The sequence below is a fragment of the Erpetoichthys calabaricus genome, chromosome 13 (assembly GCF_900747795.2).
Source record: "Erpetoichthys calabaricus chromosome 13, fErpCal1.3, whole genome shotgun sequence".
In the NCBI taxonomy this organism is placed as follows: domain Eukaryota; kingdom Metazoa; phylum Chordata; class Cladistia; order Polypteriformes; family Polypteridae; genus Erpetoichthys; species Erpetoichthys calabaricus.
The window spans coordinates 103,001,208-103,020,569 of record NC_041406.2 but is presented as its reverse complement, the minus strand read 5'-3'; the positions used below and the strand labels follow the sequence as shown (position 1 = coordinate 103,020,569).

The following is a 19,362-nucleotide window of genomic DNA, read 5'->3' as shown; positions in this document are numbered from 1 at the left end:
ATGTGGTTTGATCTACACAAAAACAAGTGAATTTAAACTTTTTTTTTTTTTTTTTTTTTTTTTTTAAATGTGGTCAACTGCTTTCCAATTGTGAGAGAAATAAGGAGGCTTTGATGCTGAATAAGGTACCAGGATTGATCTTACTGAATGGTACGAGGTGTTCTATGTAAACTTATACAGTATGTATGTGTTTACTATTTTTTTATATTGCGATTGCCTAATTACTGACTGAAAGATATGCCATAATGTCCACTACTTCCTGTAGTTACATTGGTTCCATTTTGGATCACATTCATAAGTTAGGCCAACCCCTCCAGGGTTCGTTTGGTGTGGTACTGAGATGCCATTTTTAAAGGGTCAAGGTGCAGTTGTTTTGGTCTGCACTAGAGTGTGATTGGCACATTCACATCTACCTAAACAAACTAGACTATGGGAGAAATGATTTAGAGGTCAAAAAAATACACTTCAAACGAACTAGGTGTGAAAACACATTTAATTCCTGCAGAACATGGGAACCATTTTTGATAAAGTTAGTTAAAGCAGCAAAATACTGTATACTGTAGCTAAATAACATATGAAAATCTGTAGTTTACTAAAACAATTAGAATACAACAAAATATTCAATACTCCTAAGTACAGTTTCAAAGCAATGTAAGAGTTACTAAAAAAAAAAAAAATCTCTTGAGTAACACATCGATCAAAGTATGTTTCAGTTCAGCAGCTGACACTTAAAATTAATGGGTGTAAGACTGCATACTTTATTTATATCTGGTCAACAGTTGTGCTAACATACATTTCACTTAATAACTAGTAAAACATTAAAACTACTGTATTTAAATGCTGAAAATTAAATATGGTGTATCTGCTGCATGTTTTTCAGTCCTGTTTACACCTGAGTCACAGCATAATACTTTAACATTTTCATAATTGTAAGCTGCTGTAAAAAAGCTTTCCATGCGCTTTTATTTTTGGTTGAAAATGAAATTGTTAGATTTAGTCCATCTCTACCTTGTGTGAATATGTTGACGATCTCAGCACCTTCTTACAAAGAATTAGAATTTTACCATTCATGCAGTGTGCAATGTCTGGAAAGAAGAACTGGAGAACCCATGTCAAGAAGGTTGGGTCAAGTTGGTACAAACTTGGTATTTAAAAAGGGAATTACGCAGCTTCAATAACGCAGCTGAGAATGGGGTTCACAAAAGGAAGTCCAACTTTTTTGTGATATTCATAGAATGAATTAGTTTACTACATGCATGTGCGTAAACAGCAGCATAAAGGAACGCATGAGCCTCAAACACAGAGCATTTGAAAATAATTGAATCCACCAGGTATTTCAAAATAATGTCACAAAACTATTCCCACAAAATTGTGTAGATTTAGCAAACACTAATTCAGAAAAATTTAAACAGTTTATTTGTCACCTACAGAAGCCTCTAACAAATAGTCTTATGAGTAGGAAATCTGAATGCCTAAGCATATTCCACATTTTTTGGTCTTTAATATAGGTATATAATGGATTCAGAAAGTATTCATACACCTGAACTTCTTGCCCATTGATATATTGAAGCCTTTAACAAAAAAAATCATTTAATTTCATTTTTAATCTTTGTCTAAGAACACTCGATACCCCAGAATGACAAAGCAAAACAGGATTTCAGAAATTTTTGAAAATGTATTAAAAATAAACAACTGAAATATCACAGTGATAACAAGTATTCAAACCCTTTTACTTAGTTCTCTGGTGAAGCACCTTTAGCAGCAATTCCGGCCTGGAATTTTCTTCAGTATGCTTTTCACACATGGAGTTGTGGATTTACTACCATTCTCCTCTGCAGATCCTCCTGGGCTCAGTCAGATTGGATGGAGCCAGCTGGTGGACAGTTATTTTCAGGTCTCTCCAGAGAATTTGCCTGTCTGTCTGGAACACTCAAGAACATTCACAGTTATCTCTAAGCCACTCCTGTGTTGTCTTTGCTTTCTGCTTAGGGTCTTTTTCCAGTTGAAAAGTGAACCTTCGGCCCAGTCTGAGGTCCACAGTGCTCAGCAGCAGGTTTTGATTAATCATAGCCTTTTGCTGTGTTTAGCTTTCCCTCAACCCTTTCTAGTCTCCCATTTCCAGCCACTTAATAACAACCCCACAGCGTGATGATGTCACTACCATATTTTATTTATGGTATGATGCTGGGCAAACTTAGGCCAAACAGCTCCTTCTTGGTTTCATCAGACCAAGGAGTCTTGTTCTCACAGTCTGAAAGTCCTTTATGTGCCTTTTAGCAAACTTTGAATGGGCATTCATGTCTTTTAGTGAGGAGATGCATTCACCTATGCCACTATGCCATAAAGCCAAGATCAGTGGAATGTTCCAGTGATAATTATCATTCTCGAAGTTTCTCTGGAGCTCAGCTAGTGTCTCCACCAGGTTCTTGGTCACTTCTCTTACCAAGGCCTTTCTTCCTCGACTGCTCAGTTTGGTCAAGTAGTCAGCTCTAGGAACAGTTGTGGCCACTCCTAACTTTTTCAATGTAAGGATTATGAAGATCACTATACTGGGAAACAGTCAGTGCCTTGATACAGTCCTGTTTCTAAACTCTGTACATAATTCCTTCAACCTCATTGGCTTGGTTTTTGCTATGATACACATTGTCAAGTGGACCTTTTATAGAGAGATATGGGCCTTTCTTCATTATGATCAATAAGTAGACCTGACCACCACAGGTAGACTCCAAACAACACGTAGAAACATCTCACTGATGATCAATAGAATGCGATGCACCTGAACCAAATTTCAAGTGTCACAGCAAAAAGTATGAATATTGGGGTCAATGTGATATTTGAGTTTTTATTATTGATAAATTTGTAAAAATTTAAAATATCCTGATGTCATTTAGTCATTCTGGGGTATTAAGATTTGCTTGACAAGGGGAAAAATTAATATAAAAAGTTTTAGCACAAGGCTGCAACATACACTTTGTAAAACGTGAATGGGTCTGAATACTTTCTGAAGGCACTTTATATTAATTTACTGTGTGTGTACTTATTTGTTTGCACTCAAGACTGCAAAGTTAAGATCTGGCAGCCAATGATCCTGACTTGGATTAAGCAGATTTGAGAACAGAACAGTAGTGTAGTGGCAGCACTGCTGCCTCATAACAAGGTAGTCAGGGTTCATATTCAGGGTGTTCCCTACATGGAGTTTACATGTCCACCTGAGCTACCCTCCCAATATCCAAAGACATGCTGGTTAGGTGAAGTGGTGCTGTTAAATTGACCTTGTTGTGGGTGTGTAAGTATGTTCATCCTGCGACAGACTGGCACCCTGTCCAAGGATTGTTCCTGCTTTGTGCCCATTGCTTGCTGGAATAGAATCCAGTTTCTCCAAAACCCTGTCCTGGATAAGCAGATTAGGAAAACCGATGAATGAATGGATGTTAGAGTTAAAAAGCATCCTGACAAAAGGAAGAAAAAAAAACACACACAAAAAAAAACAACAATTTTGGACTTAATAGAACTCAAAACACCTAACCAAGAGCACTCTATCATCTCTTAACTGACCTTTCTGGCTACATTGCTATTTTCATCAAACTCGTTTCTGCTCCCTTTCCTTCGCAGCACAAGCCACTTGAAATTTAGCACAGTTACAAACCATACAGGAAGGAACTTGCATTATATGACAGCAAAGGCTGTATTCAGCAAGATGAATATTTCATCATCATTCCATAAACACATCAGGTTAACTTGTCAAATTCTTTAAGTTCACATGCTGTAATTGTTCCAATAATTCCCTTGTGGGATTCAGAAGGCAGAGGTTGTGAAGAGGAACATCCGAACAAGCGTGTGACCCCCAGGACTCTAGCTTCATTTGCTCTTGATACCCTAGGTGGTATTCATGGTAACATTAGATCTGGAAATAAGGTAGAAACACCACAACAGAAGAACCTTCAACACAGTGCACTAATCATTAATAATACCACCAACATTAATCATTAAGTAAGTTATTACTTTGTAAGCTAGTGAATGTGAGTGAGTAGTGAGGAATTTTCAGGAGATATCTCTTACAGGCTAGATATGGGAGCTATCATTTTCAGGAGATATCTCTTACAGGCTAGATATGGGAGCTATCACTTTATATTTTAAATATATACAGAACATTTGAACATAAGAATGTTTAGTGCAGACAGGCTATTTAAGCCTCAGATCTTTAGGGCTGTCCCATCACTTAAAAAATTAATGCACAGAGAATCATCCAGAATTCAGCAATCATAACGAAACAGATAGAACATAGCTCAGCTCTTTGTTACTGCCTGTTGACATGGTGAATGAGTACCAGCTTGAAGCTTTATTCTACACTATACCACAATACTAGTTCATTTTGTTCCATAAAATTGTAGGACGGCAAACCATGGATACCAAGTGCTAAAAGGGATACAACCTTACATTTAACCATTGACTTAACCAAAAAGCTTTTATCTGCTTGCATAACATGAAGGCCTTTTACTTTTCTACAATTCACTTTGTCAACATAATAAAAGTAAATTTGTGGTATGACTGAAATACAGAAGAGATGCACCTTTTTGTAAATTAAGATTTTTTTTATTACTTTATTTTTTATGCTTTCCTAACAAGTTGTTAATTGCATCTATGATTACTCACCTTATTGTTTATTTTAGCAGACAACAAAAAGGACATAGCATCACAAGAAAAAGTCCAGAGAAGAGTGACTTGACAGATGTCAGAGCTATAGGGGATGAGGTTTAAGGAAAGATTAAAAAAGCTGAGCCTTTTCAGTTTAATCGTTGACTACCTGCACCATTTCTTATCTCATAAGTACTTGCGCGATGTACTTTATGCACCAGTGTTAAAATGGCTATTTACAGTGCATCCGGAAAGTATTCACAGCGCATCACTTTTTCCACATTTTGTTATGTTACAGCCTTATTCCAAAATGGATTAAATTCATTTTTTTCCTCAGAATTCTACACACAACACCCCATAATGACAACGTGAAAAAAGTTTACTTGAGATTTTTGCAAATTTATTAAAAATAAAAAAATTGAGAAAGCACATGTACATAAGTATTCACAGCCTTTGCCATGAAGCTCAAAATTGAGCTCAGGTACATCCTGTTTACCCTGATCATCCTTGAGATGTTTCTGCAGCTTAATTGGAGTCCACCTGTGGTAAATTCAGTTGATTGGACATGATTTGGAAAGGCACACACCTGTCTATATAAAGTCCCACAGTTGACAGTTCATGTCAGAGCACAAACCAAGCATGAAGTCAAAGGAATTGTCTGTAGACCTCTGAGACAGGATTGTCTCGAGGCACAAATCTGGGGAATGCTACAGAAAAATTTCTGCTACTTTGAAGGTTCTAATGAGCACAGTGGCCTCCGTCATCCGTAAGTGGAAGAAGTTCGAAACCACCAGGACTCTTCCTAGAGCCGGCCGGCCAACTAAACTGAGCGATCTGGGGAGAAGGGCCTTAGTCAGGGAGGTGACCAATAACCCGATGGTCACGCTGTCAGAGCTCCAGAGGTCCTCTGTGGAGAGAGGAGAACCTTCCAGAAGGACAACCATCTCTGCAGCAATCCACCAATCAGGCCTGTATGGTAGAGTGGCCAGACGGAAGCCACTCCTTAGTAAAAGGCACATGGTAGCCCACCTGGAGTTTGCCAAAAGGCACCTGAAGGACTCTCAGACCATGAGAAAGAAAATTCTCTGGTCTGATGAGACAAAGATTGAACTCTTTGGTGTGAATGCCAGGCGTCACGTTTGGAGGAAACCAGGCACCGCTCATCACCAGGCCAATACCAGGTGGCAGCATCATGCTGTGGGGATGTTTTTCAGCGGCAGGGACTGGGAGACTAGTCAGGATAAAGGGAAAGATGACTGCAGCAATGTACAGAGACATCCTGGATGAAAACCTGCTCCAGAGCGCTCTTGACCTCAGACTGGGGCGACGGTTCATCTTTCAGCGGACAAAGACCCTAAGCACAGGACAACTCTGTGAATGTCCTTGAGTGGCCCAGCCAGAGCCCAGACTTGAATCCGATTGAACATCTCTGGAGAGATCTTAAAATGGCTGTGCACCAACGCTTCCCATCCAACCTGATGGAGCTTGAGAGGTGCTGCAAAGAGGAATGGGCGAAACTGGCCAAGGATAGGTGTGCCAAGCTTGTGGCATCATATTCAAAAAGACTTGAGTCTCTAATTGCTGCCAAAGGTGCATCGACAAAGTATTGAGAAAAGGCTGTGAATACTTATGTACATGTGATTTCTCAGTTTTTAAATTTTTAATAAATTTGCAAAAACCTCAAGTAAACTTTTTTCACATTGTCATTATGGGGTGTTGTGTGTAGAATTCTGAGGAAAAAAATGAATTTAATCAATTATGGAATAAGGCTGTAACATAACAAAATGTGGAAAAAGTTATGTGCCGTGAATACTTTCCGGATGCACTGTATATGCACGCTGTGAGGTTGAAATATAAAATACAGTATTGCAATAATTTTAAATTGTACATGTTTTAATGCAATTTAATACCATATTACTGAATAGTATGACACAGTCTAGGAGTATCTGAAAATAAGCCTGATCCACATCTCCAGTGCTCATTTGTCACTGGTCACACTTCATCCAGTGCAGGATTTGCACATGTATCACAATTCACGTCAGTTGTTGAATGTTCTTTGCAGACAAAGTCATTGCAAGAACAACATCTCATCGTTGACATACCACATGTAAGTACCCACGTGGTGTACCAAATACACCATATGGAACTTGTGAATGTTCATCCACTCATAAAACCTGCTGAGGGAACACTGGAGGGAAACCATTGTGACATGGTACTTGTAGTGAATCAAGCCAAGGATAGATGGCAGATGCTGCTGATAGGTTCAAGTAAAAGGACGTTGGACAAAAATAATTGGGACTGGTGTACAAAATACACCAGCGTGAGTAGGTAAGGATAAGAAGATTAGGAGGAGATATGACTAAAGTGTTTAAAATTAGGAAGGGAATTGGTACAGTGGATCCCAGTTGTTATTTTAAAATGAGTTCATCAAAAAACATGGGAACACAACTTGAAACTTGTTAAGGGGAAATTTTGCATAAACATTACAAAGTTTTTCTTACGCTGGGAACCATAGGCACATGGAATAAGTTACCAAGAAGTGTGGTAGACAGTAGGACTTTAGGGACTTTCAAAATTTGATTGGATATTATTTTGGAAGAATTAAGTAGATAGGACTGGCAAGCTTTGTTTGGTTGAATGACCTGTACTCGATTGTTCCAATGTTCTAAAGATGGCAGCTGAAGGAAACATACTAGAGTTTTTTCACCTTAAATTCTGCAATGCTTTCACCCACCTATTTATTTTATGACTGTTTAGAGAATAGCCGGAGTCACACAAGACCAAAGTAAATCTTTGCAGCTTTAAGTCACAATAGAGGAACCAGCTATGTAGGTAAAACTCATACATTCACACATGTCCACAATGCTGAAACATCAGTTTTCAAAACAACTTATTTAAAAAAAAAAAAAACATATTTACAATAACACAAGACAGATACATGACTAAAGATACTTTCCATGGCCACAAGTCTAAAAAAATGCTCTCTAAACAGTTTTCAAATATTAATAATATAAAGATACTCTTGAACCAGAGTGAAATGTATTAGTCACAGAATCATGACACCTACATACTCCTTGTGATTATGTGATCTGTAAAAAAAAAAAAAAAAAAAAATACTGTACAAAACTAAAAGGAGGTAACACTGAACAACCTATTTTTTCAGACATTTTGCTTCCTGGAAAATTTTGGTGATGGCTTAAAGCTGAATACAAATACAATTTCAGATTGACAATTTAATCAAGCATGTTTAATCACTTAATGATGATGATACATTTCATTACTTCATTTGAGTGAAAAATGTTTTGCTGCTGTGGCGGCACGGTTGGTGCAGTGGGTAGCACAGCTGCCTCGCAGTTGGGAGACCTGTGGACCTGGGTTCGCTTCTCGGGTCCTCCCTGCGTGGAGTTTGCATGTTCTCCCCGTGTCTGCGTGGGTTTCCTCCGGGCGCTCCGGTTTCCTCCCACAGTCCAAAGACATGCAGGTTAGGTGGATTGGTGCTTCTAAATTGGCCCTAGCGTGCGCTTGGTGTGTGGGGGTGTTTGTGTGTGTCCTGCGGTGGGTTGGCACCCTGCCCAGGATTGGTTCCTGCCTTGTGCCCTATGTTGGCTGGGATTGGCTCCAGCAGACCCCCGTGACCCTGTGTTCGGATTCAGCGGGTTGGAAGATGGATGGATGGATGTTTTGCTGCTGATTTTTTATTTGTGTCTAATGCTTCTCGTTTTCATGTCCAAAAATAGTCAGCCCACATTAATGGATTCCACTTGCCCTGATATGGCTTTTCCATCACTGCAATGATCTGGTTAAAGCTTTCACAATGTCTGTCACTGACTGCACCAAGATTAACAGGGAAGAAGTCCGAGTGTGAATGTGTAAAATTACTCTTTACATGTTGTACTTCATAGTTTTGTATGCTTGAGGCATGCTTGAGGCATGTTGGTAACCAGCTGGACACAGTTTGGTGCTCTGTAGTTACCAAGTATATTCTCAGCAACATCCTTGATTACCTTCTATGCAATATCCTCTAGTTCCACAAGATGATCTTTGAACTTCTTGCCATTGATGACTTGGTGTCTTGAGTTGTCAACCAACAAAAATGCCTTCCTTGACCTTGGCATCGGTTACACATTTCAAATAGACAAATCCTTCACTTTCCTTGTTCATAGCTTTAATAAAACTTTTCATCAGTCCAAGTTTTATATTAGGACACAAAAATATTTATATGCAATACCTTTCTGCCCTGGAAAGAAATCCTTTTAAGTATATGGAGATTTTTTTAAGCATGCCTGTACAATTTGCAAATGAAACAACAGGACAGGATATCTGAGCTGCATTCCTAGTAGCAGGGCCACCTTTTATAGATCACCACAGATGTTCCAGTTGTAGATTTTGTACTGTATATGTATTCTTATATGCAAAAATCATAAAAATAGGTGAGTGCAACAAAAAGGTATGTGACAGGAATATTTAATTTGATTTTTGTGATCAGCAGGCCAAACGTATTCATATTTGCTAACTACATTCAGTGCACTGCAACAAATTGCAGATGTCTATAAAGGGGATGCTTTTATCATGAGGATGCCATGTAAGATGCAGCTTTTTGATTTTATTTTGTTCATCTCTAGACACTACATAATAGCTAACTATGACATTCCTCGTTTAGGCATGTGTGGATTGAGAGTCCCTGCCACTCAAATGAAATAGAGCGAATAAGATAATCATATTGTTACTTGTAATGCATGTGCCTGATATTCTTCTTTAAATAAACAGAAATGCTTCTAGTAGGCCTTTAAAAGGTCTTTCTGATACACAAACTGTATATCTCCCAATAAAAGTGAGATAAAAGAAAGTGACATATCAATGGATGGTCTTCTTGAATATTTAAGATTTTTGTCCTTTACAAATCTTTCTTTTAACAAGTAGTAACCCTCTATTTGAGAGGATACTCTTTAAGATCAAATCAAAGGTCAAACTCTGTGAAGAGGCCATTGCCAAATTTTATAAAAACAGATTTGGGTCTGGATTTTACTCCCCTGCAACCCCATAAAGTGAAACATCATCTAGTAAGAGTTATTCTACTTTATTCACCATAAAACATGGTTGTAGAAAGAAAATTAACATGCCAAAGGCCCCGATTATACCACAAGATTTCCATGCTACAATCACAACACACAGCTTAACTCGTGCTCCAATATCACTGAATTCAAGCATGTCCGTCAGCACTTAAAGCACATTACTTTCCATTTACTAAAATGAGAGTGCAAGTGAGATGGGTTACACATGGTGATTACAATGCAAACATTAGGGATTTGAGCAAATGGTCTGTAATAATAATAATTCATTACATTTATATAGCGCTTTTCTCAGTACTCAAAGCGCTATCCACACAGGGAGGAAGCGAACCCACAATCTTCCACAGTCTCCTTACTGCAAAGCAGCAGCACTACCACTGCGCCACCTGTGAGGACTGTACGCGTTAAGATGTCTGTACCAATGGCTCTGTAACCTCATAAAACATTAATGATTTCAAAATGTGAGCTTATTGCAGCAGGACAAAATATCTAACTCGCTGATCCCTTTTATCTTCCTTATACCCTGTGAGATGTTTTACAAAATTTTGATCCCGCTGAATGTCTGCAATTATCATCCATCCATCCATTTTCCAACCCGCTGAATCCGAACACAGGGTCACGGGGGTCTGCTGGAGCCAATCCCAGCCAACACAGGGCACAAGGCAGGAACCAATCCTGGGCAGGGTGCCAACCCACCGCAGGACACACACAAACACACCCACACACCAAGCACACACTAGGGCCAATTTAGAATCGCCAGTCCACCTAACCTGCATGTCTTTGGACTGTGGGAGGAAACCGGAGCGCCCGGAGGAAACCCACGCAGACACGGGGAGAACATGCAAACTCCACGCAGGGCGGACCCGGGAAGCGAACCCAGGTCCCCAGATCTCCCAACTGTGAGGCAGCAGCGCTACCCACTGCGCCACCGTGCCGCCCTGCAATTATCACATTCTACCAATCACTGCAATTATTTTCTTACTAACAGAAATGATTTTATTTATCCATCTGTTCATTCATTTGTATTTCAACCTGCTTATCAAGTAAGTTCATGCTCACTGGAATCCATTGTCATTGTCTGTCCTGACAAATGCTAACCCTGGATCGACCATCAGTCTATGACAGTGAACCTTCACTCACACTCCTCTAATTCAGAGTTTCGCATCACCCTAACATTGCATGTCTTTGGGATACCCGATAAGAAGTTTACAAATGCTTACCGTCTTGGTTCCAGAGAGTTTACATCAATGATTTTCTCAAATGAACTCACAAAGACTTCCAGCCACTGCTGTAGATAATTCAAGTCTTTCTGTAGGGGACAAAAAAAAAAAGGAAAAAAATATGTTCAGTACATTATGAAAGTATTATGTGCCTTCATCACCATAACATACATCAGAGGTGTTCACTGGGAAGAGGGGAAAAAATATCCTGGCAGCAAGGACCTCTAACATTAAGAGAGCATATCTGAATATCACATCAAATGAATGATTTCAAACAGTTTGAACAAGGCTAGTATTAATATTAGTCTTTAATCTAATAATGCCCTACGGAAGTCTTTAAATCAGAATATTCAACTCAAGTGGGAACACTGCTTGTTTTAAGAGAAAAGTCACATAAATATTGATAAAACTGAAAGGGTGCCTCTTTTATCCACATTTGCTAATTAATAATGTGACCTAAATGCAAGAATTCTGAGTAATAAAGCAGAGATAAAATGTGTTTATTTTGGCTACAGTTCTCATACTAACCAAAAAACATTTTGAAAAACAGGAAAACATCAGACACTTCCTTTTGTATGCCTCGAGTGCCGGCAGGAAAAACAGAAATCTTCAGATGTTGTCTACTGGATTCAATGAAATACAGCGACTAATTAGGCTTCTCTGGGATAGAGTTTGACCCGAAAAGCTAAGAAAGAGGTGAGATTGTCCCTTAATACGCGAAGCATTTAAGATTTAGACTGCAATGCACTATTGAAAATATCTGTATGCTTCACTTTGAACTAGGGGTTGTTGTTGGTTAAAACTCTACAAAGTAATTTTCTTCAAAATGGCACAGTAAGAAATGATACATTAAGGATTTCTAAGCCATACATCAAGCTATATTTTTTAAATGATGTTATTTGAAGAAAATAGTATTCCATTCAACCAAGTCAAACTTCACAACCCAGAATGTAACACCCACCCAAGAGAGAGATAGGAGAGCCAACAAGAAGAGCAAATCTTTCAAAATAACAGACAAGGGAGAATATCCTTTTTTTTTTTTTTTAGTATTTTTTTTAGTTAGAACTTGCCATATATTAAAAATGTTTATGTGAGAATTAGATTTTTTTCCTTTTCAAACAGGATAGATTATCAGTTACCCACTGACTTATAACAGGCAGTGTGGGATTCTTCGAGTTGAGCAAGACATGTCAACGTGCAAGTAGCAATTAACAATTTATCTGTCCTTCTCCACATTAAGCCCATCTAGGAGTGTACCAAACACAGCTGTTAATAGGTTAAGAGTGATTGTGACACCAAGGCTATCTGATAGGCATTTAAAGATTTTTGTCCAGAATTATGTAAATTTGGCACATACCCAAAACATGTGGCCCTGTGAGGCTGCAGGTAGATTGCAACGTTCACAGGTTGGGTCTTGCCCTGAATACATTTTGGACAATTTTTAAATGAGATAAATGTGCTTGACAAAAGACTTCAAGTTGAATGGTTGAATGCTTTGCATATATAGCTCTAGAGTGTATTATATGCATGGCCGTTTTCCACTCCTTTTTTTGAGATATTAAGTGTAAGATCTCTTCCCACCATACGCTAGGATCTTTGAAAGGAAGGGACTTAAATTGTTTTTATATATTATTGAGATGCTGTCCGAGTCTTCAAGACTGATCAATATTTCTTCTGAAATTGAAATGGGTGGGAGGTGAGGAACATTGGGCAGGTTCATTTTAGCAAACTTTCTGATTTGAACATAGTGCAAAAATTATGTTGAGATGTTAAATATGAAGCATAATTGTTCACAAGATGCAAAGAGACTGTCTATATATAATTCTCTAAGTGTTTTAATCTCAGACGTTTTCCAAAAATTAAATACTGTGTAGGTCCTGAGAGGGTAGAAAAAGGTGATTACCATGTAAAGGTGTAACAGATAAAAGCTTCTCTGTCTTCGTGTAATACGTTTTAAGTATTAACATGTTTCTGTTACATGTAATAACATTTTCTTTTTGGGGAAAAAAACAAAAAACATTTTTGCCTAATTTTTTCAGGGATAAACATAATGGCTAAAGAAGCAAAGTAAAACAGAGATATTTCTCCTCTCCACCTTCTTGATTTTGGATAACACTAGAAATCACTCCATGACACAATGAGACCGCCTATTTTAATGATATTAAAAGACAAACAGCAATTAGTAATCAGTAACATAACTACCATAGAATTTGTTTCCAACTTAGTAATCAGTAACATACAGTGCATCCGGAAAGTATTCACAGTGCATCACTTTTTCCACATTTTGTTATGTTACAGCCTTATTCCAAAATGGATTAAATTCATTTTTTTTCCTCAGAATTCTACACACAACACCCCATAATGACAACGTGAAAAAAGGTTTACTGGAGATTTTTGCAAATTTATTAAAAAATTGAGAAAGCACATGTACATGTACATAAGTATTCACATCCTTTGCCATGAAGCTCAAAATTGAGCTCAGGTGTATCCTGTTTCCCCTGATCATCCTTGAGATGTTTCTGCAGCTTAATTGGAATCCACCTGTGGTAAATTCAGTTGATTGGACATGATTTGGAAAGGCACACACCTGTCTATATAAGGTCCCACAGTTGACAGTTCATGTTAGAGCACAAACTAAGCATGAAGTCAAAAGAATTGTCTGTAGACCTCTGAGACAGGATTGTCTCGAGGCACAAATCTGGGGAAGGTTACAGAAAAATTTCTGCTGCTTTGAAGGTCCCAATGAGCACAGTGGCCTCCATCATCCGTAAGTGGAAGAAGTTCGAAACCACCAGGACTCTTCCTAGAGCCGGCCGGCCATCTAAACTGAGCGATCGGGGGAGAAGGGCCTTAGTCAGGGAGGTGACCAAGAACCCGATGGTCACGCTGTCAGAGCTCCAGAGGTCCTCTGTGGAGAGAGGAGAACCTTCCAGAAGGACAACCATCTCTGCAGCAATCCACCAATCAGGCCTGTACGGTAGAGTGGCCAGACGGAAGCCACTCCTTAGTAAAAGGCACATGGCAGCCTGCCTGGAGTTTGCCAAAAGGCACCTGAAGGACTCTCAGAACATGAGAAAGAAAATTCTCTGGTCTGATGAGACAAAGACTGAACTCTTTGGTGTGAATGCCAGGCATCACATTTGGAGGAAACCAGGCACCGCTCACCACCAGGCCAATACCATCCCTACAGTGAAACATGGTGGTGGCAGCATCATGCTGTGGGGATGTTTTTCAGCGGCAGGGACTGGGAGACTAGTCAGGATAAAGGGAAAGATGACTGCAGCAATGTACAGAGACATCCTGGATGAAAACCTGCTCCAGAGCGCTCTTGACCTCAGACTGGGGCGACGTTTCATCTTTCAGCAGGACAACGACCCTAAGCACACAGCCAAGATATCAAAGGAGCTTACATGGACTCATGCACTATCATCATAATTCTGAAAAACAAAGAGCAATGACGAGTTTTTAACCTGCTCTTTAGAAGAAACTCGGCTAAATTTTATTATATTGAAGTCTAAAAACACACTGAAGTATATTATCCAAAAATCAAAAAAAAAAAAAATTCCACAAATTGACTTGGACTGTTTAGTGAATTCATATTCAGTTTTGTTCTATTTATTTGATGAACTGACCGCTAGCCATTTCTGGCTTAACTGAAACGTATAACCATCATATCTTTAAAATGTTTATGGAGGGCTGGTTGACTTTAAACCTGACTCTGAAAAGTAAATATAGTGACAGATACAAACAAAAAAAGAAAGAATTCTCAAAGACAATTTTTACGAGAAATTGACGGTAGATATACCCACATCTAAAAAAAGCCACTTAACTGAAAAGAAGAATGTTTCAGTAGAAAAATAAGGACTTTCTTGGATGTCTTTCCCTAGGACAACACTATCCACCTTTAATTTTCTCTCAAGGTCTTTTAGAAACGCGTTTTGCTTTGGCAGCAGTTTCGTGGTAATTTCAAAGAAAATGTGTTAAGCTCAATGGCAAACTAATAATAGTTGTAAGTCCTTCTCAAACCCGCTTACTCCAATTCAGAGGAGCAGGGAGCAAAAGCCTATCTTGGCAGCACTGAGCACAATGCAAGAAAAAGGCATGGACAGAGTACCAGTTTATCACACTGGAACCATTTAACCAAACCTAGACAGCTTCAAGAATGTAGGGTAACTGGAGTACCCAGAAGAACAGCACAGAGGCACATGGAGAACAAGCAAACTACATGCACACAACTGGGTGCTGGGGTTGTATGTAGTATGCTGGATTTGTAAAGTGGCAGTGCTAATCATTGTCTACTACTGTGCCACCTAAGTTACAAATATGTTAAACATGTTTAAACTAAAAAAAAAAAATCTAAAATTTATTAAATTAAGTACATTCACCCTTACTGCTTAGGACTGCTCAACTGTCTTCAAGCTAAAGAAAATTATACTCTTGATAGGAAAAACAGCATGACATGGATGAAAAAAATAAAAAATACATATTTTTCTCTGCATACTTAATTTTACATTCTGCTGATTGTTTTGTATTACTCTACTGATCCAATATTTCCACGGCAAGTCTGGCTTTTTGGCTAAATATGATGACATTTTAAAAAATGCCTTAAAATATGAATATCAAAGTTCTTTTTAAACTGTAGAGTTTTGACACCCACATCCACTCGATGAGAGTGTGAAATCCCCCATTGTGCTGAATTGGGGGGGGTTGGGATTTCCCTCAATTTCAAAAATTTATTTGAAGCCCTGCCAATATACCCATACTTTTCCTATAATCACTCATCCAGTCTTCAGGACTTGACTTGGACCCACCTGCATTACAGCATGTGTGGGACATTTAGGTGCCGACTACTACAGTGCACTCAATGTCCTCTGCAAAGAGGTGGATGGTCACTGCCTGAATGGATATTCCACAAGACTGCACACCGCACCTGAATAACTGCAGGCCAACACACAGGAACTTGAGTTTCCAACCACGATTTTAACTCCAAATTAATGATATGCATGTGTAGCATCTTGCTAGACTAATAAATAAATAGTCCTATGCTTCTGGTGTTGGAATCATTTTCTACTTGTATATCAGTTGTTCTACAGCATATTCAAGTTTTCCCTACAGCTTGAACCACCACTTCTAGGTGGAAATGAGCTTTACCCAACAATGTGTAGAAAAATTAATGAGCGTTTATATTTAAATAAAAAATGTTTTCAAAAACAGAGATGGTGAAGCACTGAAAGTACAAAGACAGCCAAATCGTTTATTTTGCATTCTTCTTCTCAGCATCTGAAAAGTCAAGTTTGCATTTCATATTGATTATCTAATTGTCTTTGAATGACTAAAGATGTCAAGAATAAGGCGTTCAGATGTAGTCATTTACCGGTATCACCTCTTAACCATATCATGGTTTCAATCTTGATTTTAGTAAAAAGGGCACATTTGGACTGACAATCAAACCAATCCTGTGAACAACTTCTGCAGTGCCTCAGCAAACCATACAAACCATGACATTTCATGACAAAATGCTGCAATACAACTGTTCTTTACTTAACAAATCCATTCTGTGGCACCAAGGAGGCACTTTAAAACGCTGCCTGGCTAAATATTGGTGAAGGGATAATCTTGGTTTGTTTAATTAAAATGAAGTTAGGTGGTAATGCAGGGCTCCTAAAGACTGGGTGTAAAGCTTGGCATGTCTATATAATTTGTCCTCTTTTACCCCATGTAGCCTGAAGGACCAGCACAGACATCATAAACACATGCAGATTAGATTAGAGCGACTGGGGTCTTTAAATTTCACTGTGAAGACTACATGGGTGTACTTTATAAAGTACTGGTACCCAATCCAAGTAATAGTTGTTAGAAAGAAGGGATCACATGTACACATATCTATGCTCTGTTGTTGTTTTTTTTTTGCTGACCTTAAAAGCTCCAGTTACCCATCTTCATACGTTTTGATTTGATTAGATGGCTTCAGACAATGGATGGATGTAAATCCACCTTAAATATGTTCCAACTTTAGAAACATTTGAAATATTGCATGTCTTTCATCTACACTCACTCAGCAAATTATTAGGAGCATCTGTACACCTGCTTAACCATGCAATTATCTAATCAGTCAATCATGTGGCAGCAGCACAATGCACAAAATCATGCAGACACCGGTCAGGAGCTTCAGCTAATGTTCACATCAAATATCAAAATTGGGACAAATGTTATCTCAGTGTTTTCAACTGCAGAATGGTTGTTGGTGCCAGACAGACTGGTTTGAGTATTTCTGTAACTGCTGATCGCCTGTGATTCTCGCTCTAGAGTTTACTCAGATTGGTGCGAGGAATAAAAAATATCCAATGAGGGCCAGTTCTGTGGATTTTAACAGCTTGTTGATGAAAGAGGTCATAGGAGAATGACTGGACTACTCTGAGCTGACAGAAAGGTTACACAGTAACTCAGCACTCTAAGCATTCTGTACAACTGTGGAGAGCAAAAAAGCATCTCAGAATGCACAACATGTCGAACCTTGTGGTGGATGGGCCACAACAGCAGAAGATCACATTGAGTTCCAATCCTGTCAGCCAAGAACAGAAACCTGAGGCTGCAGTGGGCAGACTCTCACCAAAAATGGACAGCTGAATACTGGAAAAAAAGAGATTCATCAAACCCAGGCTATTTCTTCTAAGGCACACAGTTGGTGAGGTCAGAATTTGGTGCCAACAGTACAAATTCATGCACCCAATCTGTCAATAGTCCAGCCTGGTGGCAGTGGTTTAATGGTGTGGGGGAATGTTTTCTTGGCATATTTTGACTCATTAATACCAAACAATCATCACTTAAATGTCACAGCCTATTTGAGTATTGATGCTGACCATATGCATCCCTTCATGGCCACAATTTACTCATCTTTTAATGGCTATTTCCAGCATGATAATGCACCATTGTCACAAAACAAAATACATCTCAGACTGGTTTCATGAACATGACAAGGAGTTCAGTGTTCTTCAGTGGCCTTCCCAGTCACCAGATCTGAATTCAATAGAACACCTTTGGGATGTGGTGTATTGGGAAATTCACAGCATGAATCAAATCTGCAGAAACTTTATGATTCAGTCATGTCAACATGGATCAAAATCTCAAAGGAATGTGACAAACATCTCGTGGAATCCATGCAATGAAGAACTGAGGTTGTTTTGAGAGAAAAAGTATTCCTAATAATGTGCTCAGTGAGTGCATTATATTTCAGGATAAAGTCTAAAATCTGCATGCATTGCTACACCAGCAATATTAAAGTAGCATTATGAAGGATCAAGGATACAGCTGTCTTGGATAAAACATATTTGCTCAGTGCTCCCTCTTCTCACAATGCTATTTATGACACCCCCATCCCCTTGGTATGCTAAAGGCTAGTTAATTCTAGGAGGGATTTAATTAGGCCAAAATCTTTTCAACAGAACTGATGACTTGACAGCTTTTTTCACAAGAATATCTGCCACAGTGATTGTGCATGAAGGAAGATAACCATGATTTTTTTTTTTTTTTTTTTGAAGGCCCCCACATACGACCCTTGCATAATCTGACAGTGTGAATCAAGACATGCTGCTTCCTGTTCCCTATGCTAATTTAAAACAGTCCTTTGAGTGACCATTTGTATCCTTCAATATTCGAGAGTAAATGAAATAATTTAAGTTAACTCAGAGTGCCTTTTCTCAAAAACTGATATTTATTAATAGCACCATGTTTGGATGACCATGTCCTATTGTTTGAACAAATGCTATGTATGTGGCATGGCCTGGCTTGTCTGAGGAGGAATGAACAGCATGAAAGTTTCACACTTTAAGGATGCTACTGATGATTAAATGTCCTATTTGTTTTTTTTTTTTGTTAATTTTTCAGAATTGACCAAGATTGAAGTGCGGTTGAATATGAAGGATTTTTGCTTTGGTGCACTGATTTTCTTAACAAAACATCATTTCTGGCACAAAGCCACACATTCACCTGCATAAAATACACTGCTGTGGTGGAAAAAGTAGAGCATGTGCATTCTGTAGAACGCACACATCACAGAATCTTTGTAACATCCTGTTGAATGAGCAATGTGTTCTGACTGACTGCTCGCAGTTGTAAACAAGTGCCTGTCACTAAATTCAAAAGTGTGAATAGCATAAGACACTGCAAACATTTACATTTGTGACAGGGCAAGGAGCTCAGCAGTATGGGTGAAGCTCAGAGAAGAACCACAGTGAGAAGAGCCAGTTGAAGCAGGATGCCTCCCATAAGTCGTGGACCAGGCACAGACCACTGGAAAAGGATCAAAGGGAAGACCCCAGGGTTTATTTCTCTTGAGATTAAATGGGAATCCCCTAGGGTGAGGCCCAGTTTGTCTAGCTCACTTTATCAGGGAAAGCAGACTGAACACTGTTTCAAGGTCATAGCAAACAACAAATGAA

The 19,362-nt window shown here is 38.8% G+C and overlaps 1 protein-coding gene across 1 annotated transcript in view; it reads right to left on the bottom strand.

The window, feature by feature from the left end:
- nbeal2 (neurobeachin-like 2) overlaps positions 1–19,362 on the bottom strand; it is a 338,784-nt gene that overhangs the window by 185,354 nt on the left and 134,068 nt on the right. Inside the window, 1 exon segment of the mRNA XM_028817374.2 lies at positions 10,925–11,013. Coding sequence (XP_028673207.2) covers positions 10,925–11,013 — 89 coding nt within the window.